Source organism: Natrix helvetica (genome assembly GCF_964273705.1).
Source record: "Natrix helvetica genome assembly, chromosome: 1".
NCBI classification, from domain to species: Eukaryota; Metazoa; Chordata; class Lepidosauria; order Squamata; family Natricidae; genus Natrix; species Natrix helvetica.
In genome coordinates, this window is record NC_138548.1 from 247212950 (window position 1) to 247240297 (window position 27348).

General features: G+C 42.8%; 2 protein-coding genes across 6 annotated transcripts in view; one reads left to right on the forward strand and one right to left on the reverse strand.

Annotated features, from left to right (window-relative positions):
* The window catches only part of CASKIN2 (CASK interacting protein 2), a 133858-nt gene that overhangs the window by 12814 nt on the left and 93696 nt on the right, over positions 1 to 27348 (reverse strand). For 2 of the 5 annotated variants that reach the window (XM_081937838.1, XM_081937842.1), the window contains 14 exons: positions 20848 to 20945; positions 19881 to 20026; positions 18258 to 18353; positions 15707 to 15837; positions 14584 to 14692; positions 13353 to 13461; positions 12893 to 12987; positions 10343 to 10460; positions 7812 to 8006; positions 6467 to 6588; positions 3434 to 3512; positions 2277 to 2359; positions 856 to 966; positions 545 to 646 (listed from right to left, as the gene is read on the reverse strand). In XM_081937838.1, coding sequence (XP_081793964.1) covers positions 545 to 646; positions 856 to 966; positions 2277 to 2359; positions 3434 to 3512; positions 6467 to 6588; positions 7812 to 8006; positions 10343 to 10460; positions 12893 to 12987; positions 13353 to 13461; positions 14584 to 14692; positions 15707 to 15837; positions 18258 to 18353; positions 19881 to 20026; positions 20848 to 20945 — 1594 coding nt within the window. The remainder of the gene's footprint in view (positions 1 to 544; positions 647 to 855; positions 967 to 2276; positions 2360 to 3433; positions 3513 to 6466; positions 6589 to 7811; positions 8007 to 10342; positions 10461 to 12892; positions 12988 to 13352; positions 13462 to 14583; positions 14693 to 15706; positions 15838 to 18257; positions 18354 to 19880; positions 20027 to 20847; positions 20946 to 27348) is intronic. The other 3 variants (XM_081937839.1, XM_081937841.1, XM_081937840.1) reach the window with 3 other exon arrangements.
* Positions 1 to 27348, forward strand: part of LLGL2 (LLGL scribble cell polarity complex component 2) — a 377463-nt gene that overhangs the window by 10993 nt on the left and 339122 nt on the right. The window lies entirely within an intron of this gene.

Below are 27348 nucleotides of genomic sequence, written 5' to 3' on the forward strand. Positions count from 1 at the left end.
GTGAAGGATATTTTCCATGGATACAAACTAAGCAGGACAAAAAAAAAAAGCAGTCTTCAAAATGCCACCATCTTTATATATAGCTCAAAACATTCACTCAAACCATCAACTTATCAGAGTGAGCAGCTTATTGGGTTTGCATTTGCAAATACTCTTATGGTATCTCCATGGAAAGGATGCAGCAGTCTGGGGAAAGGAATGGGAATAGAACAATGTTATAGATGCAACCTCATTGTATGCAGAAGATGGGCAACCAGTGGTGGGATTCAAATAATTTAACAACCGGTTCTCTGCCCTAATGGTTTCTTCCAACAACCAGTTCACCAAACTGCTAAGAAAGTTAACAACCAGTTCTCCTGAAGTGGTGCGAACTGGATGAATCCCACCACTGTGGTCAACAATATGGTGGCATTAAATAATGATTAGATTATAATATGCCTCACAGGGATTCTATAGTGTTTTTTGGGGTCTGGGAGTGTATGCTTTCAGATAGGATATAGTTGATCACAGGCTTCTTGTAGATCTTGGTAGTTGCCATACTCACAGGAATATAATTTGGGAGCCATTCAGCAATGCTGAGCTGTCCAATCTCTGTCGAAATTTTCTTCCTGTGGCCTGGTTTGGTTACCCCAATTGCTGTGAGATCCTGGAACAAAAGAGCCCAGGTACATATCTACCACAAACCAAATGCATTCAATATAATCTATAATGGAGAACTAAGCATCTATGCAATGTGTGTACAGCAGTGTCTCTTTTGGGAAGATGGTTCTTATACACCCCAAATGATAACTGCATGGAGAAACTAAAAAACACTTTCCCACCTTTGCCTGGTCTTCTAATTTATTTATTTTTTACCTCTGGAGTCATGCGGCTGATTGTTGGCACATCATAACCTGCATTCAGGAAGTTGGCTGTATAACACTCCAGCTGGAATTCGCTTAGCCAATTGTAAATGGCTGCAGCATCCTGCAAAAAAAGAGAAAAGAAAAGTCCCTTTTGGAAAAAGACCACAATGATCCTCATATCGCTATTGCCCTTTGGTTATTTTACCAAAATATTAATAGTGTGCTTGAGCACGTGTATTAAAACAAAACAAGAACAGTCAAGCAGCAGGGCATCAGGTCACCTATCTCCAAATGGGTAAGGGTGATGGGAGTTTTAGTTGAAAACACAAGAGGACATTAGGTTACTTATTTTGGCTGTAATTTAAGCCCCACTTTTTCTGAGTGATGAGCCACACATTAAGCTCCGGGCGAGGCATCTATTTGAAAGTAGCAGATTGTCAGCAGTTGCACCACCTTGGAGTTAATGTGAAGCTTTGCCATTCATCGGCATGCTTGGCATGCACTTATTTCATGGATGCAATAAAATTTTCTCTTCATAAAGTGAAAACTAATTGTTATTCTTTGGAAAGTCCTTGTAAATGGTCTTCAAGTGCACTTTACAAATCAAGAGCAGAGTACAGAAAGTGCCACTTAATAGTTTCAAATGTACTGATTTATTTCCAGCTATTAATAATATGGTATCTTGGAAAGGTCTCGGGAAATCTAAGGAGTAATTTTATTATGTAATTCCTTCGTTTACCACTGCACTCAATATACAGTAAATGTTAATCGCAACGTTTTCTTGGGAAAAGCGATCTCTGCCATTGTACAACTCTTTATAGTAGCCATAGAAACATCTGCTGCCCTTGGCATTCTACTCTCTCTATTCGGATAGCAATGCCATAAAAAGAGACCTTGCCAGGGAAGGTTTCTAGACCAACTGACCAGGAGTGTCAAACTAGATTTCATTGAGGGCAGCATCAGGGTTGTGTTTGACCTGGGGGGGGGGGGCATGGCCAGAGTGGGTGTGGCCACCTCAATGTCACTTGGGTCAGGGGCGCCTGTGGTGGCCTGAGCGCTCCGCCTGTGAAAACGGGCTCCCGAGCTGCGATGGCCTTCTGCAACCCTCTGCCAGAGAAAATGGAGCTTGGGAGGGCTGCACTCAGCCCTCCCGAGCTCTGTTTTCCCTGGCAGAGGTACCACGGGCCGGTCCTTCGCTGTTTCCAGGATAGCCCCACATGCCAGATCTAAGCACCCCACAGGCTGGATCTGGCCCCCAGGCCTTGAGTTTGACACCCCTGAACTAAATCCATTAATACAGCATGCCTCTGCTGACAAATTTTATAATTCTAGGCAAGAATGACACCAGATGATTTTTAAGGAATCTTGAGGAACACCTGATATCAACATTTCTAAGGTTTGTTCGTTCTTTGAACAAAGAAATTACAATACCTTCCCTTCCAGGAGCTGCTCTGGGCGTAGATATTGGTGGGAGAAGATCCTGTCGTTGGAGAAATTCTGATGCATTTGTGTCCCTGCAAAGAATCAAAGCAGAAATCAGAGCAGGCAACAGAGCCTTGGAAGAATCAATGCAGGACACAGTCATGCAAAAAGGCCTGTTGCTACATAACATTTGTTTGTTTGAACAGGGCATGGAGGAGAATTAAAAATCCATACACTGTGATGGTGGCCCTTTCTCCATTTAGATCCACAGAATTTACCAATAGGGAATGTGCACTTTATTTACATTTCTGTCCTGTAAATTTTTTAATTTAAAAACCCATCTTTTCTCACAAGCTACCAGCAGCGTCTTGGGGGAGTACGGGAGTACAATTGAACAGTGTACTCAATTTCATTTTAAACAATGTTTTGTTTTAAAGTCAATTCTCAGATGCTCTTGAATTTCAATTTTTCACTGCTCATACCAAAGATATTCAGGCATCGATTTTCATGGACATCTGTAGCAGCCTTCTGCACCATACATTTCAGAAATGTGGAGCTTCTCCTGTCATAGTTTCCAGTCAATATGGACAATGGGAAATCTGGGAGTTATAATCCAACTCAGTTAGATCCAACTCAAGCTGGGAAAAGCTGTTGTATAAAAGCTGAATTTGACCCTGCAGGGCAGCTAGCAAGAGCCCTGATCTAAGTCTAAGTAGTACACATATTCTCCAAAGCACCTGAAGGCAGGGCAAGAAGCAACGGATGGAAACTAATCCAAGGAAAGAATCAACCTAGAACTAAGGAGAAATTTCCTGACAGCGAGAACAATTAATCAGTGGAACAACTTGCTTCCAAAAGTTGTGATTGCTCCAACACTGGAAGTTTTTAAGAAGAGATTGGACAACCATTTCTCTGCAATGGTAGAGGGTTTCCTACGTGAGCTGGGAGTTGGACTAGAAGACCTCCAATAACTCTTTATAGACCTCCGCTATTCTGTTTAGAAATTAATAGCACAGTCTCTCTGCCATTCAAGCAGGCCAACTCAGCTGAATGTTCACCTTGTGCAAAGCTTGTATTTGTTGTTATTAGGAAAGAGGCTCTGTTTCTCCTTCCCACCTCTGTGACAACTATTCCTTTTGTCTCAAGATGACTACATCTCTACTTACCCAAGGAGCTGGTTTGACCATTGTGAGAATTTGAACTCACGATGTGTTGCTGCAGATCCTCCCCACCAGGCAAAAGTGGCTGCAAATACAAGAGTGAAGAGAGCCCTCAGTCATCAAGTTTCCCAGACGTAGGATTTTTTCCCCTCATATTCAAAAGGTTTGGCATATAGCATCAGCAAAAGCGTATTTACAACTGGGCAATGAACTGGCTGTTCTTTTAATCCCCCCCCCCTCCCCGCAGATCAGCAACACTGATCTAAGGAAGCTCTGTATCAGGGGTGTCAAACTCAAGGGCCAGGGGCCAGATCTGGTGCGCGGGGCCGCCCTGGAAACAATGAAGGACTGGCCCACGGTACCTTTGTTAGCGGAAATGGAGCTTGGGAGGGCCTTGGGCAGCCCTCCCAAGCTCCGCTTTTGCTGGCAGAGAGTTGCAGGAGGCCATTGCAGCAGAAAACTGAGCTCGGGAGCCCATTTTTGCTGGCAGAGCGCTCGGGCCACCACAGGCGTCCCCAATATGAGTGACATCGAGCTGGCCACACCCTGGCCACACCCACCCCATCTCTCCCAAGCTCAAACACAATCCTGATGTGGCCCTCAATAAAATCGAGTTTGACACCCCTGCTCTATATCGTTTTCCCAGGTGGGAAAAGAAAGGGAATGGGAATGCAAACTATCACCAATTCATCCTCAAAGACAAGGGCCACTGTCTCTACATACCCAGTTTGTTACATCAGAACAAAACATAACACTGCTTTATGTAAAGGGATCATATGGTTATTTCTTAGGGATTTTGTCAGATACAATGCCCCTCTCCTATCAAAAAGGCTACCACAGAACACCCAGTTACATCTCTAAATAATAAAGAACATCCTTCCCCAACTAGCCGCCTTCTGATATATTCAGATTGTAACTCTGGGACTTGCCAGGCAATTGCTATCTGAAGAGGAGAACAAATATAATAAAAAAGGTATTATTATATTTTCCATAGTGGGGAGTAATCTAGTTGGGGAGGACCTGGAACCTGAACAGAAATATAGTCTCTAGGGAAAGAACTACAATAAGCTCTGTCATTCAACAGTGCTTAAATCAAATTCAGAGCTCTTATGTCTGACAAAAGTCTTAAAGAAAACTGCGGCTCAATCTTTTGTTAAATGAGAAAATACTCCTACATCTCATCTAGCTTGGCCATAAAAAGCACATTATCTCTCACAATTGATTTCTTTTTAGGTTTTTTTTTTTTGGTCATAACCATCTTGCTATTCACCCATTAGCAAATCATGAACTTGAGCATAAGCCCCAAGTGAGATATAAGCTCCTTAAAACGAGAATGACTTAAAGGCAGTATCACCTGAGTGGAAGTGCATCACAATGTCATAGTCTGATCCCCAGAGCCCTGCTAATATCAGGACCGGGAAGAAGCATTCAAGAAGTGGATCCTGTGCTGCTGGGCCCCATCAATGAAACCAAGCCAGCAACCAGCCCAAACATTCCTGTCTTAGACCCAGGTACTTTTCCACACAGCCCTTAGGAACACAACTAGTGTCTAAAAAGACAAGAGGGCTTGGCTTCATCAAGAGAGAGGCAAACCAGGCAAAGCACGTCAGGAGCAATGGGACTGAATGGTCCTGTCAAAGCCAGGTGGGCCCAAGTAAGTTCTGAGACTGCTGAAATTTGGAGAGTCATTGGGACAGGTTGCTGACCAAACTCAAATGATCATTTTGGAGACATTATGCAAAGATTTTCTTCTCTTAAGACATCTCATAGAAAGAGAAGAAAAACGTGTTGAACAGCCGTGTGGATGGACTCATTGGGTGCATCATTGGAAGTTCCCGTAGGCCAGCTTGGAGAAGGCCTAAGAGTTGAGACCAACTTGATGGCATGTGTGTGCGGGTTTGCTTTCAAATGAATGTTGATTCCTCACAATTAGAAACAGTTTGGTCTAGTGCAGTGTTGACGAACCTTTTTGGCACCGAATGCCGAAATGGGAGCATGCGTACTGGAAACTGGAAGAACAGCCGCCCGGTGCGCACATGCGGTTACTCTTCCGGTTTTCGGTATGCACATGTGCAAGGGCTACCTGGTCTTCGTGCATACATGTGGGCCAGAAACCGGAAGACCAGGTGGCCAATGCGCATGTGAGAAACTGGAAGAGCAGCTGCCTGGCAGGCGCATGTGCACTGGGCGGCTACTCTTCCAGTTTCTGGGGCTCCTGCACGTGTGGAGACCAGCTGGCTGGCGCACCAGAACCCGGAAGAGCAATGGGCAACGGCTTGTGTGCCTGGAGAGATGGCTCTGCGTGACACTTTCAGCACGCTTTCAGCCATAGGTTTGCCATCACGGGTCTAGTGGTTAAAGCACCAGGCTAGAAACTGAGAGACCTTGAGTTTTAATTCTGCCTTAAGCATGAAAGCAAACTGAGTGACTTCGGGCCAATTGCTCTCTCTCAATCCAATCTATTTCACAGGGTTGCTGTTGTGGGGAAAATAGCAAGCGGAAAGAGTATCAAGTATGTTCGCCACGTTAGCTTATTTATTATAAAAATAATAAAGGTGGAATGAAGCATTCATTTATTTGTTCATTCATTTCCCGATCTAATCTCTAACAGTGTTCTTGGGAAGATTTTTCAGGTGTGATTGCCCTTGCTACTTCCTAAGGCAGAGAGAGTCATTGGACCAAGGTCCTTCAGCTGGCTTTCTGCCTAAGGAGTAGAATTCATGGCCTCCTGGTTTTTAGCATGGCTCTCCTGATGGCATATATTCCATAAAAGTTTCTGGAAATATGTCAATCAGTGAAGACCACCATGAATTCCATTTTTAAAATAGTCAAGGCCTTTTCTTGGGATATGGCTTCACATGTCTTTGAATTCTGTTACGCTGTTGCTTTGTTGGATGCTTTCTGCTTGTGAATCTAATGAATGTATCACTTTGAAATCAACTTCAGCCAGATAAGCACCGGTTTTGGGGTGAATATGAGCTGAAGATCACAAAACAAAAGATTCTCACACTTTTGCACAAAAAAATACTATTTCCTCACCTTCACATTCTCAATGAGGATTCCCATGAATTGTCCATTGGTACCCTCAGTACTTTGACCGCTACCAGCACTCCGGATACTGCCAATACTGCCTTCGCTGCCCACGCTGTTTCTATCACCTGCTGGACAGGAGGGGAGACATTTGAAAGGGCATTTTGTGGAGAGGAAACGGAGGGAGATAAGGCTTTTCTTCCATAAGAAAGAAATTGTTAGGCGAAAGAATTGGTAGCAGCCCTGCAGGCTTTGTCACAGAGCACAAAATTAAAACCCCAGTTTCTAATTAGAATTAGAAGCCCCAGTTTTCAGGAAGAGATTAGTCGGCAAGCAATGAGGGAATTTAGCTATGTGACACTTTCCTTACATCAGCCTCCACTTATTCTGAGTTTGACTCTAAACCCACCATACCAGGTTATCTGAGGGAAGATGCAATAAGGAACAAGCAGTAGGGGAAAAAAAAACATGCTTGGCACTGCTGATTTTGAAGGAATGCCTAGCAGTGCCAAAGTTGCACATGCAGATGGAAGGAGACAAAAGTGTGTCACTCCATTAGATGTGTGTGGTAGACGTGGGTGGCATAGCCATCAGAATTCTGCCCTGAGAAGCAAAACTGCCCTTAAAATAAAAGGAAGAAGCAAAAAAAAATATGTACCTTTGGTGGGGTTTACCAGGCAGGGTTGGAAGTGTCCACAGATGTCTACTACAAATGTAGCAGCATAATGTGTTAGTTCAAGAATGGGCAAAATGTACCGTGTTTCCTGAAAATAAGACAGGGTCTTATTTTCTTTTGACACCCCTCCCCCCAATAAGCTCTTGGCCTTATTTTCGGGGAGGTTTTATTATTTTTGAGGTGCAGGAAGCAGCGAGCATGGTCACCTCACGGCTGCTGCTGTGTTGTAATATTTTGGGGGGGGGGTTATTTTTGGGAGAGGGCTTATTTTAGCGCATGCGCTCAAAAGCCTGATTGGGCTTATTATCCGGGGAGGTCTTATTTTCAGGGAAACAGGATATTCCTGAAAGAGTTGCTGAATTGCAACCCTCAGCAACCCTTTCCATTGGCTAAGGTAGCATTCAGCAATATTGGGAGCATAGAGGCACACATTCTCCATCTTTTGAACAAAGACAGAGGCAAGAACGAGGCCCCAACAGTGCTATGCATGCACATGTAAATCAGTCAAGAACAAGTGGGTATGCTGTGAGTGAGGACATGTCTCCAAAGCTAAATATTCCAGGGATAAAATCCCTTCTCCTTGATGCTTTTCTCCCTGCCCTGTGCTCTCCTATGCTGCAGTCAGGCAGCCCGACTGCTAAGAAGGCTTGCCCAGCCCAGCCCAGCTGTACCCCTGACCTGGGCTCTCAGGTGCTGGAGCAGTCCTAGTCAGGGTGAGGTGGCCCCAACCTGTAGGGAGGCTGAGGGGTGCCTGTGGCGGAGAGGCGTCGGTATGTAGTTGTAGCCCACCAGGAGGGGTGGCTGTGGTAACCTGCAGTCCCTTTGCATGGCTCTGGCACTGATGTGGGGACACCATGCGGGAAAGAGTCAGGCCTGCATGTAGAGACAAAACATGCATGTCAGAACAGAGCGCATGTAAAGGTAAGGCAGTGGAGTGGGTGTCTGCATGGCCGACCTTTCCCAGTGGGTCACACTGTGCAGGATTACACTGCATGGACCAGGGGAATGTTTTAGAGGGCGACTTTGGTACTCATGGAAACCTTTTGTCTAAAGGTTTAAAGTAGATTATTTATTCATTATCTAGATGCTTCCAGAATGCTTCTTTAACAAACAGTTTCAGCACCATAGAATGGATATTAACAGCAGAATCACAGGTAGTTCTTGACCTATGGCCATTTGTTCAGCAACTGCAAAATTACAGTGCTACTGAATGAATGGTGGTTATGACAGATCCTCGGAATTCTGGCCATCTCAGCACTCCTGTGGTCATGTGATTGTGATCTGGGCACTAGGCAAATGGTTTGCACTTATGATTGGTTGCAGTGCCTTGTGATCACATGATTGCCATTTGCAACCTTCCTTGCTGACTTCCCCAGACAGTCAGTGGGGAAGCCAGTAGGAAAGGTTGCAAGTTGTTGATGTAAATCTCCCCCATTTGTGAATCCTCCTCTGGCTCCTGTCTTTTTGCAATCATTCATACAATCTGTACACCCTCCTGGACTTGTGTTATGCCCTCACGCATCCTCCCCAACCCATGCTGCACTTCACATACTTTTCCTGGCCCAGCCACATCCCTGTGTACCCTCCTTGACACGCACCATGCCTCTTGTGCATATTCTCCAACCCATAAGTTCACATACTCACCCTGATCCCGACTGCACCCCTCCCCATCCTGTACACCCTTCTTGATCTGTATTGCACTCCCGCATACACTCTTCTGATCTACACCCCCATACACCCTTTCTGATACCCGCCGCCCCTTTACCCACCCTTAGCAGACTGTATCACACCCTTCCTGCCCTGCCCTGCCCTGCCCTTCTTGCACTCTCCCTGACCCATGCTGCACTTTCGTGCACCCTCCCCAATCTTCATCTCACACCCACTCCAACACTTGCCATATCTCTCCTACAAACCTGTGCACCCCTCACAAAAATGCCATAGAGATTTTGCAGGGTTTTGCATTTAAAACCTCCAACTTTTTTCCATTAGAAGCAATAATACAATAATAGAATTTATGTCATTTATTATTTTTAATAATTGTCTCCAAACTTTAATTTCTTAAGAACATGGAACAAGTTTAAAATATGAGTATTTTACTTCGCTAGGTATTCAAATACATTAAAACTGGACATCGATAACATCCATCTATAGATTGAAGATAATTAGATATTTGCAACCAGTCTAAAACAACTTGAGTGGATGAAGCAAATAGCTAAATTACCTTTAAGATTGTATTTGCATCTCTGCAAGTTTCCCTTTGATAAATGGTAGTTTGTGTTTATCTCTGGATAATGACATATTCAATTATTTGGGAGATTTTGATGGGTGTCTTTTATCAGTCCCAAACTGTTGTGTAACTATTTCAACGTTCTTACTTTATTGGACTTTCAGTGTTTAAAAAAAGGAAAAGAGATGAAAAATACAGGACAAGTACAAATGGAATACATGAAGCAGAATGACTAACAATATAAGCTTTGTCTGTAGGGTCTCATGGAAATACAGTAAATTGAAGCCTTAAATATCTAGAAGACATCACGTTCTCTTTCCTCTTTGTATGTAATGTATGTATGTATGTATGTATGTGTGTGTGTGTGTGTATGTATGTATGTATGTATGTATGTATGTATATATGTATGTAAGAGTGGTATGCTGACGGTTCGCACTGGTTCAGGCCAAGTAGTAGTAGCAGCGGTGCGAGGCTCCGCCCACTCACACAGACATCATCAAGAACCTTCTGCTCATGCCCAGATGTGCGCGCTCCCGCTACTGAACTGGTAGTGAAGAAGATAGAATACCATTACTGGTATGTATGTATGAAACTTACACGATCACCCATCTCACATGAAGTGAGTCTGTTCAGGCCATAAATGAGCCTTTTCATATTGAAAAGGTGGTACGGAAATGGGGGTTGGAAGGAAGGGAGGGAGGGTATATTTCATATAAAGTGTATGCTGAACTTGTCCTGAATAACTATAACTTTCAATTGGCAACTAAAGGCACAGCAGGTATTGCCATGAGTAACTAGGATTGGAATAGGAGGCTATAAGATTTATTTTTTTTAAACAAAGGAGTTGATGAAGCCATGAAAAAACATTGTAAAATGGATGTCCTGGAACACGGAATCACAAATGCCTCCAGCCTTTTTCCTCCACCCACCCATTACATCATTGGACTCTCATGAAACTTTTCCTTTATAACCCTGGGCCAACCTGTCCGCTTGCTGATTACTTCTACAATGGATGGAGGAAAGTAGCCAACTCGGTCAGTGCCTTTCTGAGCATCGTGGATATGGCCCTTCCACCGCCCATCTGCATGCTGCTCCAGGACCTGGCCAAACAAAAGAAAAGGATTCCCATCAACAGGTTGAAAAGGCAAAAAGGGTCACTAAGTCTAATCTGCTGCTCCTATAAGTCAGATTTTCCAAGAGGTGGCATGTTGCGTAGTGATGGGTAGAAGTATGAATCTCCGTTGTTGAAAGCTAACCTTTGCTGTGAACTTGCTAGCCACTTCCCTGTTTGTCTCCACTTATAAAATGGGAGTTAAGTGCAGGTAGTCCTCTACTAACAACAGTTCATTTAATGGCCGTTCGAAATTAGAACAGCACTGAAAATAGGGACTAACCTATGACCATTTTTCAGACGTACAAACATTACAGTGTTCCCATGGTCACACGATCGAAATTCAGATGCTTGACAACTGACTCATATTTATGACAGTTGCATGGGGTTACATGATCCTGTTGTGTGACCTTCTGACAAGCAAAGTCAAGAAAAGTCATAAAATGGAGGAAATCAAGAAACAGTTAAGGGAAATGAAAGATGAAATTAAAGAAAATCAAGCCCAAATATATAAGAACTCACAAAGACTGAATCTTGTGGAAGGGGGGGTGGAGGAGGTGAGGGGGGGGGTGGAAGCTGTGCAGAAAGGGAACAAAGATCTTGACATCCAACAGATGAAATTAGAATTTGAGAGAATGTCCTATTATCTTAGATTTCAAAATGTTATAGAAGAAGATGGGGAAAATATAAGGGACATCATGACAAACATTCTGGCTGACTATACACACAAAGAAAAACAACAGATGGGGTGGGATATAGATCTGGTTTATAGAGTGAACTCAGCTTATGCTAGAACACACAATGTACCCAGGGAGGTTCACATTAAATTCCTTAGAAAAACCACAAGAGATGAAATTCTGGGTGTACAAAGGGGGCAAGCATTGACATATCATGATATGGAGATAACCATTCTGAAGCAGATCCCTAAGAAGATTAGAGAAAAAAGAAAAAATTATTCGCAATTAGCGAATAAATTATACCAGAAAGGGGTGTGGTTTAGATGGTTGATGCCTGAAGGTATGCTGATATTCTGGGAGGAGACAAGAATCAGAATTAATTCACCCATAGAGGCGCAGGCCTTTATGGAAAAAAATAAAACACTCCTAGAGAAACCACCAGACACTACAACGGACACGCAGGACACGGGAGGGGCCAGAGCTCTGCCAGTGGAGGGAGATGGGGCAATAGCAAGAAGACTCAGATCACAGAAATAAATATGAAAATCATATTATTATAAATTGACCGAAAGTGAAAATGGAATTATATTTGGATTTTATATTGTAATGTTTAATTTGATTGAATTTAATAATAGAACTAATATGCTGATTATAATCAATTATATACTAATGCATTATATATAAATGTACGCTATGGGTATGGAGGGAGGGGGGCCTCACACACTTTGCAACTGCCAAAATTTGTATACCTGTCCATTTACCCTTTTCCCTATAAATTTTGAAAAACCAATAAAATTTTATTACAAAAAAAAAAAAAAAAAAGTCATAAAATGGGGGCAAAACTCACTTAAAAAGTGTCTCACTTTGCAACAGCAATTTTGGGTTCAATTGTGGTTGTAAGTCAAGTGGTCTAGAACAGGGCTCACCAATCTTTGGGACCTCAGGGACCACTAAATTCATAATTTTAAATCCCGCGGACCACTAATATGATTTTTTTAAAAAAAAGATAAATAGTATTTAGTGCAATATAAAAAATGCAAATAATTTTTCTGCGGACCACCAAAATTTTCTCACGGACCACCAGTGATCCATGGAACACTGGTTGGTGACCAATGGTCTAGAACCATAGGACTGTTTAAGGATTAAAATGAAATAACGTGTGTGTGAGATTATTTTGTTTTATTTTTACATCAGTCATGCATTCTTAACACATGAAAGAACTGGTAAATAAAAATAGAATAATATGGAATAAAAACTAAAGAAATGCTTTATTAGGATTAGACCCATTTGTCTTGGTCTAACGGCTAAACATTTCCTTTAAAAAAAACTAGAAGCTAAACTTGTTACCCGACTTTTATACCTGCACCTAAGACTGAGATTTGTCACTTGGTTGCAAAAGTTGTGCCACACACAAAGTGCTAGACTACAAAGTCTATTATTTAATGAACCTTTGTTTTTTGTACATTCTTCTTAAAAGCCCCTAGTTGGCCTCTAAACACACTGCCAACTGAGATCCAATTATACTAATACTTTCCCTCAGCTCCTATAATAAGGATTTGCTACGTACTTCTTTTAAGACAAGTCTAACTTGTATTTGTTCTTTTTCTCAGCATAATAATGAAGCCCCTCCATGAAAAACAAAAGACCCATAACAAAGTGAGAGTGATGAGGGAGCATTTTCAGGGGACAGTGATATCCATTAGCCATGTAAGCTCTTACATGACTCCTTTAATCAATTTCTCACCGTGATGACATCTCCAGCGCGGATGTTAAGAGCTGTTGGGTCGTGGAGATTCCAGAAATCCTTTAAAGCACGGACCTTCAGGATCCCTGATGCCTCTGATGACAGGTGATAAATAGGGAGAGAGAAAGAAGGAAGCAGAGGAAGCAGAAATGGTTAAAAAGAGAAATGGATAAAAAATATCAAGGAACAGGAAGATGATACTGTTATTTACAAAACAGGTAATTTCTCCTGCTTCCCACAGCTGGAAAACTCTTCAGGCAACTAGTATGCTCTTTCCACCCTCACCTTTCTTACTTAAGATTCAGAGTCAGCAGTGGGGTTGAAACACCCACATGTCTTCATTACTCCCACTCTCACTAAGAGACTTCCGACCAACGTCCTTTCATGTTGGGCAATTAGATCACAGCAGATGACCTTCTCGCTTCAGGATCTGCTGGGATTAGTTTTTCAGCTTGCTCACCTCGTAGGAGCTGTTTGATGTCCTTGCTGGCATGTGATGTGGTGAACTGGTTCACAATATCCAAGGCTGTCTGGTTGTAGGTGTTGCGAATGTTGACATCAATGCCCCCCTAACAGGGAAAAGATTAAATGGAATTAGGAGAAATATTAAAAAGGCAATAGAAAGAGGGCATTTTTTCTTGAGGTAGGGAGCTGTGGAGTCCTTGGTGCTCTTTGAGCTTGTTTTGCTTGCAGACATTTCATTCTCCAAGTAGGTAACAACATCAGTGCATGGTGATGTTATCTAGTCAGATAATAGAATGTCTGCAAGTAAAAAGACAAGCTCATAGTACACTAAGGACTTCATAGTTCAACCCTGAGCTGCAGATATTCTCTTCAACCGGTAGGGAACTGTGTTCTGATTTAGCCCTCAGTTTCCTCACTGACTTAACTAAACCAAAGTGTAATTATTGGTTAGATAACCTTCATTAGACAGTATTGCTTAGATGATATATTGATTCTGACAATTCAGACCTTTTTAAAAAGTTCCCTATTAATGGCAATTATTTTTTTGTCTCACTGGCCCCAAGCGCTAGAACAGTGATGGCTAACCTTTTTGTTGTCATGTGCCAAAAGTGCATCACAGCACCCGTGCGTGACTCCCCCGTGCTCCCCCCCAGTGTATGCGTATGTGACACTCCCCCAGGCTTTTTTGGGCCTAGTAGCTTTCTCTGCAGCCTCCTGGGACCAAAAATGGGCCGTGGGGGAGCACTACACCCCCACACACACACTCTGTTTTGGGCCTAGTAGGTCTCCCTGCAGCCACCTGGGACCAAAAACGGGCTGCGGGAGAAGCGACTCCCCTCCCATATGCGTGCAACCCCCCCCTGCCCCTGCGCATGCATGCGCAACCCAAAAATCAGCTGGCCAGTGGGAGTTGTGCGTGCATGCATGGTGGAACTGAGCTGGGGCGATGGCTCGTGTGCCTGCAGAGAGAGCGCTGCATGCCACCTGTGGCACGTGTGCCATTGGTTCGCCTTCATGGCCCTAGTATATGTACATTCATACAGCAGCTGTAGGAAATGGAGTTATAAATGTAAGTTGGTATATGCACAAAGGATTTATCTGCATGAGGAAGAATTATATTTCATGCAATTTGCCAAATGCTGTGTTGTTATGTCTATCTGCTCGTGGTAATCACTAACCCAGCTTTATGGTGTACTTGTTGTGCGCAAACTGCTTCTTTATCTCACCTGCAGCAGTAGGCGCACCACTTCTGTCTTGCCATACAGTGCAGCTTCATGCAAGGCAGTGCCTGTTTTTGTCTGCCTGTTGATCTCAATTCCAGCTTTCAGGAGTTGCCTGGGTGGATTGAAAAATAAACAATGAGCACCAGCAGACCAAAAAGTGATCCACTTGATTTTAGATCAATTCTAGGAGGCGTTAACAAAACCCTGCTTTCTACTCTAAGCCAGCTGGGGGCCTGGATGAAAATAGGAGATCACAGATGAATTCAAGAAATCAATTTGGAGGAAGCCTTTGAACTACAAGAAGAATATACAAGGGATGTGCCATAAAGTAATGTGTTTTAATTTATGGCATAATTAGGCTCAGACTTGAATGATAGTAACTCAGTGGTTGCTACAACTGAAAAATCCAAAATATACGTAATTGTTGTTTCCTAATGTAGAATATATGACAGAGAGAATTGGCACAGTTCAAAACCAACGTAGATTGAGCTTACTAGGAATAAATTACAATTTGAAAAGGTAAATATAAACTGTAAGAATACAAAATTAATTATTACTTTTATTGGCCAGAGTGCAGAACTGCAAAAAGAGAAGCCTTTAGGACAGGGATTGGCAACCTTAAACACTCAAAGAGCCACAAAGGTCCTAACCAGAAGCCCCCTGTTCAGTTCTGGAGCTGACCAGAAGTCCGGTTCCCCCACCATAGAGTCTCCTCCTAGTGCGGCATCCTTTTTCCTCTACATGTCCTAACTGAAAGCCCTATCAATTGTGGAGTCGACCGGCTACAGGGAGCTGCAGCAGAGGGATGAAAGAGCCACATGCGGCTCCAGAGCCACAGGTTGCCGAACCCTAGTTTAGGATAGGTTTTAGGAATAGGAAACTCATCGAAAATCCTCCAAGCTCTTTAATCTCTTACAGTATTTTATTAGCCCTTTGGAATAATGCAACATTACAATACAGCATTCTTTTAAGGATACTGGAGAAAAGAACGGTACCCTCTATTGGCAGATATATTTTGCTAAAACATTATTTGCTGCCACCTCTCTTCCCCTAAATAATGGCCAGCAGTAGCCTAATCTATTAAAACTACTGCCTTTCCCCCTCTTGGAAGGGCTTAGAAAATTACCTGATAATCTCCTTGTGCCCATTCTTGGCTGCCAGGTGTAGAGGTGTAGTGTAATTGGGGTCACCTGTGTCTTTGAATTGTCCCTCAAGCAGAGCCACGCACATATGGCTGTTTAGAAGCAACTGGGCTACCTAAAACGAACAGGGAAAGATACAATGAATAAAGTACAATAGACAGTCTATCTGACCAATGATAATTCATTGACAAGACCATCTATTCAGCAATGTAGAACATCTAATCTAGAACATTCAAACTCTTGAATCTCCCTGAAAGGACATAATATAGTTCCTTCCCAATTTGAGATCTGGTTGATTCTCTACTCTGATGGCACCAGTCTCTTTTTGAATATTAGAGGAGGGGAGAGGGAAGGGAGAGATACATTCTGGGCAGTGATGGGATCAAAAATTATTACTACCAGTTCTGTGGGCGTGGTTTGGCAGGCGTGTTGTGGCTTGGTGGGCAGGGCTTGGTGGGTGTTTTCTGTTTAGATAAGGAAACTTTCTGAAATGATGACCCAACACAGCATGGAATTTCTAGTCCTTTTTTAATGGCTATTTCTAATGTGACCATACTCAAATAAAGAGATAGCTTCTGCCCTTCTGACCTCCAAGGAAGGCAAGTGCTTCGGAGCAGCCATTCCTCCCATTCCAGCAGCCCTGAGAAAGAAAGCGTTGTACATCTGCTGTGCTTCCAAATCCTTAAAGAAGCCAAATTCTTCAGCCTTTTAGGAACTGGGTCATCCAACTCTGTTATTCTCAGCCACTCAGTTCTCTTTTTCTAGACTCCACCTGCCAATGTCCTTCAGCAATTCAACCACAAGTCCTGTAATCCTTATAGAAGATGCTCCTTCCCAAAAATGCTTCTGCAAGGATGCAGCTTTCATGTGAGGTGGATTAGTTTTTAACACTGATTAGAGTTTGGTTTATATCTCAGTGTATTGAGGAACTCAGTGTATTTATAGTTCGGCATGTTCTACAAATCCAGGAAACTGGGTTAATTAGGAAATCTGGGCTGCCCCTGGGCAGAGAATCATGAAAACACAGTCAAGCTAAAGGTTATGCTTAGAGCAATTTACTAAATGAGAAATGATTTCAACTTCAAGATTGGTTTTGACCTGTCTTTGCCTATAAGTAATCCCTACACCAGAGTTGTCAAACTCGCGGACCACGGGCCGGATGCGTCTCGTGCTGGCCACTCCCGGTTTACCGAAGGGGAAATAAGTCCCGATATGTCATGTGACGATGCAAATTTGACACCCCTGCCCTACACCATCACAAACAGTAGTTCATGTGCAGAGACCTTGAGTTTATTATTTTATGTCAGATTCATCATGCTATTTATGCTGTGTTTATGTTACTAAAGCTGATGTTCAAAACACTTCCTGATTAATCATGAAAACAAAATGCCACTCCCTTAGATTAATGCTCCCCACCCCAATTTAGGGTTTATTTATATTTCCTGTTCTTTTCTTTAGCTTGGAGGAAGCTTCCCATCCCCAAGAATTACAAGAAGCTTCTCCACCTGTCCTAAATATCTGAGCCAGGAATCTGCAGCCAGCTCCCAATTGGGTCAGGATGGAATGCTTGGCCTTCTATCCCAGCTGGCCTTGCTTCTGACTTTATAGCCTGAAAGGATTACTAGGCTCCAGGCATTTGTGGTTTCGTGTGGGAACTCTCAAGAGAAAACTCTGATTGTTTTGGAATTGTAGTGGGAAAAGACATCCGGGGGAAGGATGCCATATTATGTCTCACTAGTCCTAGCAAGGCCTGCCCCAAACTACTGCCTATCCCAGCGATGGCGAACCTTTTTTGGCTCAAGTGCCACAAAGGGGGGGGAGCGCAGGGGAGTCGTGTGCGGGCGTGCCACACCCATAATGCAATGCGCAACTTCCCAAGTGCACATGCACGCACAACGCACGACCCGCCCCATTTTTATATGCTTTTTTCGCCCTCCCCAGGCTCCTATAAAGCCTCTGGAGCCTAGGGAGGGCGAAAAATGGCTTTTAAAAAGGTGAACTGAGCTGGCCAGCGCGTGCATGCGCGCTACCAGCTGACAGGGCAGCAGCTCACGTGCCCTGACAAATGGCTCCGTGTGTCACCTGTGGCACGCGTGCCATAGGTTCGCCATCACTGGCCTATCCAAAGTTTTTCAACCTCAGCAACTTTTGACTTCAACTCCCAGAATTCTCTAGCCAGCAAGAATTCTGGCAGGTGACCTTCATATATCTTAGAGTTGCCAAGGTTGAGAAACACTGCTTTACTGTATTGATTAAATAGTGTATTGATCTGGTTACCACAGAAAACTATAGGGCAAGGGTTGAAACTCAGTGTGATAAGGAAAACAATGTATGATAGTTGATTTAAGTCTAGCTTAAGAAGCTTCATGGGACAGGACAAGACAGAACAGGGTGGAATTACATGGTATGCTTGACTGCTTTTCGTGCACCAGAATGCTTTTCAATAGGCAGTGGATATGAACTAGACAGACGGGGTAATCTTTTCTCTGACTTGTTTGTTTTGTAATACAAGGTGCGATGGGTGATTCTGCTTACCTTCAGCCTCCCAAACTCACAAGCCAAGTCCAAGGGGGTTTTCTTAGCCTTATTTATAAGACACGGGTTGGATTGGTGCTGAAGCAACATCTCTGACTGCAGGCAAGCATGTAAGAACATGAAAGGAAGTCAGTGAATCTGGAGAAAGTGACAGCACGCTTCCCAGTGGCACAACTCATTTCCCTTTGATGCATACTCAAAGCCTTTATCCAGCAAAAGCCTTATTTGGAACTGACAATACAACACAGCTATATATGGATCACAATGGGCCTGTAATTTGCTCTTCCAGCTCCTCCAACCATAGTTAAATCTCAGACCAAGAAACTCAGAAAGTTCTCCAGTCTTTTTTAGTCACTTTAAAGTTCTTCTCTTAAATAGATCTGGTAGAAAGTAAACCATCCTCTCGTGGATTTTTATTTGCATTCTCACCCTCTTAATACATTTGTGTTTGATTCAGACAGTGAAAAGTCACTGGAAAGTTTTCCCACTGGACAAGGAGAAAGGCTGTGTTTTCTAAATTCACAAGCTCACAAGAGTTCTACGTATAATGCTTGGTATGCAAATAATCTCAGATTCTATCTTTATAAAATTGTAAATAAAATGCTTGTCCTCATTTGTGTGCAATGCAAGTCCTGATGAGGGGGCTTGAAAACCAAGAGAAATATGACAGAACTTTGGAGCTATTCCTAGAAAAGCCAATATAAATAACCAATGTAGGGAATTTCTTGGATGATGGTGATGGCATGTATAACTTTTTTTTCCACCACAGCAAAATATATACAACTCTGCTGAGTTTATTTCAGAATGCATCGCCCTGCAAAACTATGCTACCTATGAGACCAAATGCTTTTTGTTATCTTTCTTACAATACAATACAATAGCAGAGTTGGAAGGGACCTTGGAGGTCTTCTAGTCCAACCCCCTGCCTAGGCAGGAAACCCTATACCGTTCCAGACAAATGGCTATCCAACATCTTCTTAAAGACTTCCAGTGTTGGGGCATTCACAACTTCTGGAGGCAACTTCTGTTCCACTGATTAATTGTTCTAACTGTCAACTGTTCTAACTTCCTTTTTGTTTCCTGACAAAATCTCTATAAATGCTATTTTGGCACTGATTACATCTTACTTTATTTCTACTATGAATGCCACCCTTGCTTTATACCAAAGCACTATAATAGCTTTGCTGTGCAGTTTTCACTTGAGGGTGGCCATACGAACATACAAGAAATATGAGGTTAAGAAGACAAGATGTTTTGGATTTTTGTTTTTGAAAAGACAACATAGAATTTCTTCATCAATGAGGTTTGAACACACACACACGAAGAATATATATATATATTCTTCATCTGGTAGTATATTTTTTAGGGGAAGAGGGAGGATTGAATTGTATTCTGGTTTTTATTTCCTCAGAGAACCAGTTGATTGTACACAATTAGCGTTTTATTTCAGGATACTACTGTGTAAGATGCATAAGAAATCGTGCTGTTTGTCTTTACAGAAGCACTTCAGCAAATTTGCTTCTCCATACATATGGTAAGTTTAGAATGAGGGTTTGACCTATCACACAGAGTTAAGAGAACCTCCTTTATTTTTTGCTTCCTCCACCATAATTCCCCACTTACCACTTCATAGTGGCCATACTGGGCAGACAGGTGCAGTGGGACCTGTCCATCTAATGATGCCATATTGACTGAAGCAGATGCCCGTAGCAGGAGGCGCACTGGCTCCACCTTCCCTTGCCAGGCAGCATAGTGTAAAGGGCGCATTCCTGCAGGAAGACAAATATCAGAAAAGAAAAGACAGAGATACGCCACCTAATGTGGAAACTATAGAGGCTCATCTGGGGAAGGGATATATATAAAAAATTTAACTTTTTTTTAAAAAAAACCATACAGTTATAATCTTTGACTTACAAGCATAATTGGAACCAGAATTTCTGTTGCTAAGCAAGGTGGTCAAGTGAGTTGTGCCCAGTTTTATGACCTTTTTTTCGCCAGAGACATTAAGCAAATCATCATAGTTGTTAAGCAAATCACACAGCTGTTAATGGAATCCAACTTCCCCCATTGACTTGCTTGTCGGAAACCAGTTGGGAAGGTTGCAAATAATGATCATGTGACCGTGGGGACACTGCAACCATTGTAAACACATGCTGGTTGCCAAGCATGCAAATTTTGATCACATGACTGTGGGGATGCTACAACAGTCATAAGTGTGAGAACTGGTCACTTTTTAAAAAAAACACTGATACATCTTTGAACAGTTGCTAAATGAATGGTTCTAAGTTCTGGACTGTCTGTACTAGATCTTTGGATCTTAACCATGGGTTAGGGCTGGTCCAGTAAGCAGACAATCTGTACTGGGGCAAAAGATGGGGTATGGCAGTCCTCTGTTCTTGTTCCAAAATATTGCTCAAAATATTACTTCCCTAGAAGCAATGTTGTCTATCTCATTGTTCGTAAATGACACTTTTCATTAGTGAGACAAGCGTGAGTCCCCACATTGGCTACTGCTACGGAGAACATTGGAGAAGATCTTTCTCCTCCTGGATCATGCACGGGGAGAAGCCAGAATAGGCAGGTGTCTTACCATTTGTATCCTTAATATCCACAATGGCTTGTGCCTCCAGCAGCAGGGAGATAAGCTCCAGGCTTCCAACCAAAGCTGCATGGTGCAAAGCTGAAAACCTGATACCAAGAAAAGAAAAAGAAAAGAATAGGATCAATTGATGGGGCAAGCCTCATTGGTTCCTGAACATACAAGCCTGACTCACCCTGGCTCAGGCATGTTCCCTGTTAGGAGAGTGATACCACAAGAAATATAACTCCCTTTAGGCACACTATCCACCCTGGCACGATTTCTCTCTGCCCATCTTCTTGGTGGTTATACCGTTTGTAATGATGATTCTAGTCCTCCGTATAGATATGGGAGTAATATAGAAGATTTGAAAATCAGCACTGTATAGTACAGTATAAATATTGGATAAGAAACAAGTTCAAACTCCTATTCAGTTTTGTAGCTATCTAGCTACCCTTAGGCTAGTCACTATTCTTCAGACGAATCTATTTTACAGAATTTTTATGAGAAATAGGGGGGGCTTTGTGGGACCACTATTAATTTTGGGGGAGAAAAGGAAGCATTTTCCCAATATGATGTATTCCAGATGTGGTTGACCGCAAACGTTCAACAAATTTAGATGCTACGGTGGCTGGAAAGTGGTACTTCATAGTATACTTCAGTATTTCTGTAACATATTAATTTGGGAAAGGTGGAGATTTTGGTATTATTACAGAGTCCTGGCAAATAGAGAGATTCTGCAACCACAGACGCTTACAGCAAGAGACTCTGGTAAGCTCTTTTCTTTGTGGAGGTGTTGCCATTTACACTGTTTCAGCATTGACCAAACAAGCCCAGAATGCTTAATGACACATTTCTTTTTCTGGTATTGTCCTGTTAATGTTCCCCCAAACTTTTTCGCTTTCCTTTGAAGACCTTGTTAGACATACACTCTTGCACATGGGAAAGTCTGCTGCCATGGTTCTGCGGGACACAAACAATCCCCTCTCGGCTCTAATAAATAGAGGACTTAGAGCAAGCTGCTAAGATGTGACTTGATGCCTGCATTTTGGTCCCTCTTTGCCTAGGAAAACAAGGATGGACATACCTTAGCACTAACTGACTAAAATAAAAGCTATAATCTGAGCCATATATAGTCTTAGAAGTGGACTCTTAGAATAACAGAGTTGGAAGGTTCCTTGGAGGTCTTCTAGTCCAACCCCCTGCCTAGGCAGGAAACCCTATACCATTTCAGACAAATAGCTATCCAACATCTTCTTAAAGACCTCCAGTGTTGGGGCATTCACAACTTCTGGAGGCAAGCTGTTCCACTGATTAATTGTTCTAACTGTCAGGAAATTTCTCTTCAGTTCTAAGTTGCTTCTCTCCTTGATTAGTTTCCACCCATTGCTTCTACCCTCAGGTGCCTTGGAGAATAGTTTGACTCCCTCTTCTTTGTGGCAACCCCTGAGATATTGGAACAATGCTATCATGTCTCCCCTAGTCCTTCTTTTCATTAAACTAGACATACCCAGTTCCTGCAACCGTTCTTCATATGTTTTAGTCTCCAGTCCCCTAATCACCTTTGTTGCTCTTCTCTGCACTCTTTCTAGAGTCTCCACATCTTTTCTACATCATGGCAACCAAAACTGAATGCAGTTTTGCAGTCTTCTAAAGGTTTTGGTGTGGCAGAAGAGGAGAAATGCTAAATAAATGTGGAGTAACCATTTTATTGGATCTAATTCCTTCAATGTAATTTTAAATCTAAACTAATCTAAATCCAGCCGTAGTTTTTATATTGATGTCCTCCACCTGTTTGCCCTTGCCCCGTCTAGTTTCAAACTGTGGTTCCCCCCAGCATGCTTACAGCCTCCCCCTCCCCCAAGTTGTATATTCCGATTTAGGGTGTTCCTGTTAAGATTCAGCAACTGGTACGCCCACACAAGGATGTTCAGCAAGTGTTATATTTTTAATCATTGTCCCATCCGAAAAGGCCTAAGATGCCTGCCTCGAGCCAGCCTTGCAGCTCATAAAGGCACAAGGGGTTTTTTAGCTCATCAAAATGTGAGCGGATTTTTTTCCGTTTCTCTAATTAAAAAATTTAAAATGTACAAGCAGTCTTGTAGGAAGATTAAGCCGTCTAATGAGTTACTTCTGATAGTGGTGTGTGTGTGTGTTCAGAGTAGCACCCAAAAGGTCAGACAGAAAAGCTAATGCTGGCCTTGGGACAAGTGACCAGCTGTCTCTCAGTAGGGGGAGCATCTCCCCTCCCCCTCCCCCTTACCTCCCCGGACTTGTCCTGCTTATGGCCGCCTCTTTCCCAGCACCATTTTCCTATTGCCAGAGTGTGTGAGGCCACTGAGGATGAATAGATCTTGTGTTTGGGGTTTGTGAAAGAGGCTTGTTTATCCAGACCCCTCCCTCCCTGCTGGCTCCCGCCTTCCCCTTGCTTAGTGCCGATTTCATTCATTGGAAAGGAATGGAGGGTAGCTTGGGACCTGCAGGAACCCAGCCTCTGTGGCAACGGTGTCCCGGATCATGGCGCTGTTATCCCCGGCAGGAGTGAAAAGTGTGGAGGGCGACTTCAGTAGCAGACTGGTTCAGCCTCCTGACACTGTTTCAAAAGCGATGGGCCTCCATCGCAGATTGGAAGCAGTTGTGTCTTTTGGCTTCCTGTAGGAGCCTGTCTGAGAGGATTTAATAGCAGCCATTAACACGAGGAATACCAACGCCACCAGTTCCCCCTGTGCACGATGACAGTCTCTGTCAGGGAGGTCTTTTCTTAGTCAGAAGCAGCCAGCAAGCAGTCACCTCATGCTGGGCTTCTGCTGCAGGCCTGGAGGCTCCAATTATCCCCACGGTAACTTCTCAATGGGAAGGAGAGCTCTCCCAGCCAGGAAGACTGGCCAGAGCATCTGAAAGAGCCCTGTGCCCAATCCAAGGGGCAGGCCCAAAGAGCGAGGAAGAATAGCCACCGAGAGCTGCATTGGCATTGCCTAGCAGGAGTTGGTAACCTGTGGGAGTCCCAGGGAGGTTATGGCAGCCTGCCACTCCTGCTGAAATCCTCAGCGTTACTGAAACAACCAATAAAAGGGCACTTTCTGTCCCCTCGGTCTGCAACTAAGCTTTCCTGCAGCCCATCAAGCGACTCTGAAGTATTCATTCAGCCCTAAATCGAGACACAACAGAGACTGGAGAATCGCCTCACAACAACTGACGTTATTTGACAAACGGAGCACTGATAGCACGAATGCAGAGATGCCCATCTCATCACTGCGAGATCTCATGATGGATCTTGGGGAAGAGCTATGGGACGATGTTGAGAAAATTGCCCCAAACCATGAACAATAACCCACTAGAAGAGGGGTGTCCAAACTTGGCAACTTTAAGACTTGTGGACTTCAACTCCCAGAATTCTGGGAGTTGAAGTCCACAAGTCTTAAAGTTGCCAAGTTTGGACACCCCTGCACTAGAAGGTTTAGCGTTAACCAGGCTGACTTGTGTCCAGATCTTTCCCCATATTAGAATAGCCAAAAACCACCTAATGAGAAACTGACAAAGTGAGATTATAATCAATGCCTTCTTGACATGTAGCTATCTATGTCTCTTAGCTACGAAACCCATACACCACAGTAATAGCTGAAATACATGGCTCTAACTCTCATAGCTTTTATTTGTTTTCAATTCTTGGAGTGTAATATAATACAACATTTAGTCTACAGAAAACAAGGAAACACTAGAGAACAGCTGCTGTTGACAAGAGAAGGGTGTAATCAATAGTTTAAAATACAAAAGCTCAGCAATGAATTCTTAGCATCATTAAAGAAATGTTACCTTTTAAGATTTGTTAAATAGTTAGAAGATTAAATTCTGCACTAATAAATACATCAAATACATTATAAATTGATACAAATGTAAACTTGCAGAAGCATTGTGAGTTTTAAAATTTGTAAGTTTCAAAATTTATGCATTTCTAGAACGTTTCTTTCATCTTATAAAAGTGAAGTCCTGGCAAATTCCTAGTGGCAAAATAATTTATAAAAGCTACATAAAAATGTATTTCCTGCATTCCAAACATAAATTCATTATGTATTTATGTATATTTGATATGGGTGTGTATGAATGGTTCTTCTCATGTCAACTGCAACATTTTCATTTCCATCATTCTGTAAGTTTGTATCTGACATGTAAGGAATAAAATTATCAAGAAGTAATAATGCCCTTGTTGATAGTACAAGTTCTTTGCCCAGAATTCAAATTTATCCCCACCACCACGACATGGAGTATCTACAGATCCCCTTTTCCTGAAAGAATGTTGGAAGACATGCACTCACAAACCAACTTTCACCTCAGCATGTTTGTGAACTACTGACAGAAAAATGTGTCAAAAGAAATTATTCTGATCTGCTACTGGGCTCTATAGTATCTCTTGCTTTGTGCTACCTTAGGCTCTATTTTTTTAAAAATTTAAACCTAAAATTTAAGTCAGCTTTAGTGAATTCAAGCTTTTGGGGTAATCTTACATTGAATTGTTAAGTTATATTGATTACTTAATGCCATATTTTATTACTTTACACGGCAAAATGCTTATGAAAGACCACGATCAGTACTACTATGAATCTATAGTTCCGGGGTCCCCAACAACAGTGGGCCACGGCCTGTTCAAAACTGGGTTGTGGGAGAGATGGACAAGCATGCGCACATGAAGCTCCATTCGTGTGAGTGGCAGGCAAGCATGCACACATGAAGCTCCCCTCACGTGAGTGGAGGGCACTGGCACCCAAAACATCATTTACGCGAATGGAGCTTCGCAGGTTAGCGCCCTCTGCTCACATGAGTGGAGCTTCGCACACTAGTACAAGTACCCTCCATTTGTGTGAGTAGAGCTCCGCACGTTAGCGCAAGTGTTTGCTGTTCACACAATGGAGCTTTGCACACAAGTGCAAGCACCCTCCGCTCGCGCACAAAACTCCATTCACATGAGTGAATGGCATACGCGCCCGCTACTCCCACAAATGGAGTTGGGGGTGCATGCGTGCACTTACAACTCACATGCCTACCCTTCCTGCTGGGCCGGGCTGCCAAGCTAGAAAGGTTTGGGACTGCTGCTCTAGTGGATAGGATTGCAACAGTAGAACGTTCCAACTTGAATATCTCCTACGGTCCATTCAAGACTCATCTATGATTTTTATGACAGTTCCTCAGAATTTTTCACCTCGTCTCTTTGTCAGCATGCAATCTCTAGCAGGGCCATCTCAAGACATTTTTCTGCCTAAGATGAAGCAGCAAACTTTTCCAATCAACGTGTAAAGTAAACAAAGTCAAATTATTTTGGCAAGTGAGGCAGAAATAGCTCAAGCACATCCCTCTATTCCTGGCAATATTCCCAATAACAAAACAGAAGTCTACGTTTTTTGCCCTCGCTTACTCCCTCACATAGATTCCTCCTTCTACCTAATAGGAGGCCTGGGCCTGATATCCAGGTTGAGCATCTGACTATTTTATTTGTTCTGCATTTTATTTGTGCCAAGTCCCCACAATTCATTGTGGAAGGGAATATTTGGAAAATTTCCATCACATTTTTTGTACACACATTTATCTTAGACTGCATCTAGCTCAGAATCCGAGTTATTCCTTCCAACTCGAATGTCAAAAGATTAACTGTCACAAAGGCATATTTGCCTCATTCATTTGAAAATTAGTGCGAGTTAGATGCAATTTTCCTGTTAGAACAATTGGTCTGCAAAAATAAAAGGAGGTGGCAACTAGAAAATCACTCTGATCCACTTAATATCAGGATTGGGAAATAATGCTGTACTAGTACCAATATAAATAGATAATGATCGAGGATCATTAGCTACATGTTAATGTATTTAAATAGCTATGGCATTAACCCCCTGAATTATGCATGTATGATATGACCTCAGCCCTTAATCCATTGTACTGTAGCTATTCTGGGAAATTATTGTACTTCTTCAGAAGTGATTTGGGATTTTTTTCTCTCTTCAGGAAGCACAGTGATATTTCTTCAAAGGGTCTGTAGCTGCAGATCCCAGATCTCTCTTGATGCAAGCTCAAATCTGGCTTTCTCTAATTTGCTTGCCATGAATTTCCAGCCATTTGGGAGTTATAAACTATACCCGTTTGTAGGACACAAGGACTGAGAGTTTGAATGAAGTATCTTGCCTGCAGTATTTTTAAGGACAGATTTCTATTTTAGATTTGCATTTTGCACTCATGATGTAAAGTGATGGACACAAGGTCACACAGGGAGTCAACGGCAGGGCAAGAGACAAAACATATGCAGTGTTATCCTTCAGCTTGTAATCAGAGTAGAAGTCATGGAGAAAGCAATAACTACAAATTCTAAATAGGTCCATCATGAAGAACTGTGTAATTTGCAGGACTGATTCTCCCCTATAATATTTGGTTCTCCCACACACTCCAATTGGGCGGGCACATTTTGTGTCCCCTCCCTGAATCAAGTGGTGGGATCCAGGAAGCATGGCTTTTCCATTGTGGCAACTGCACTCT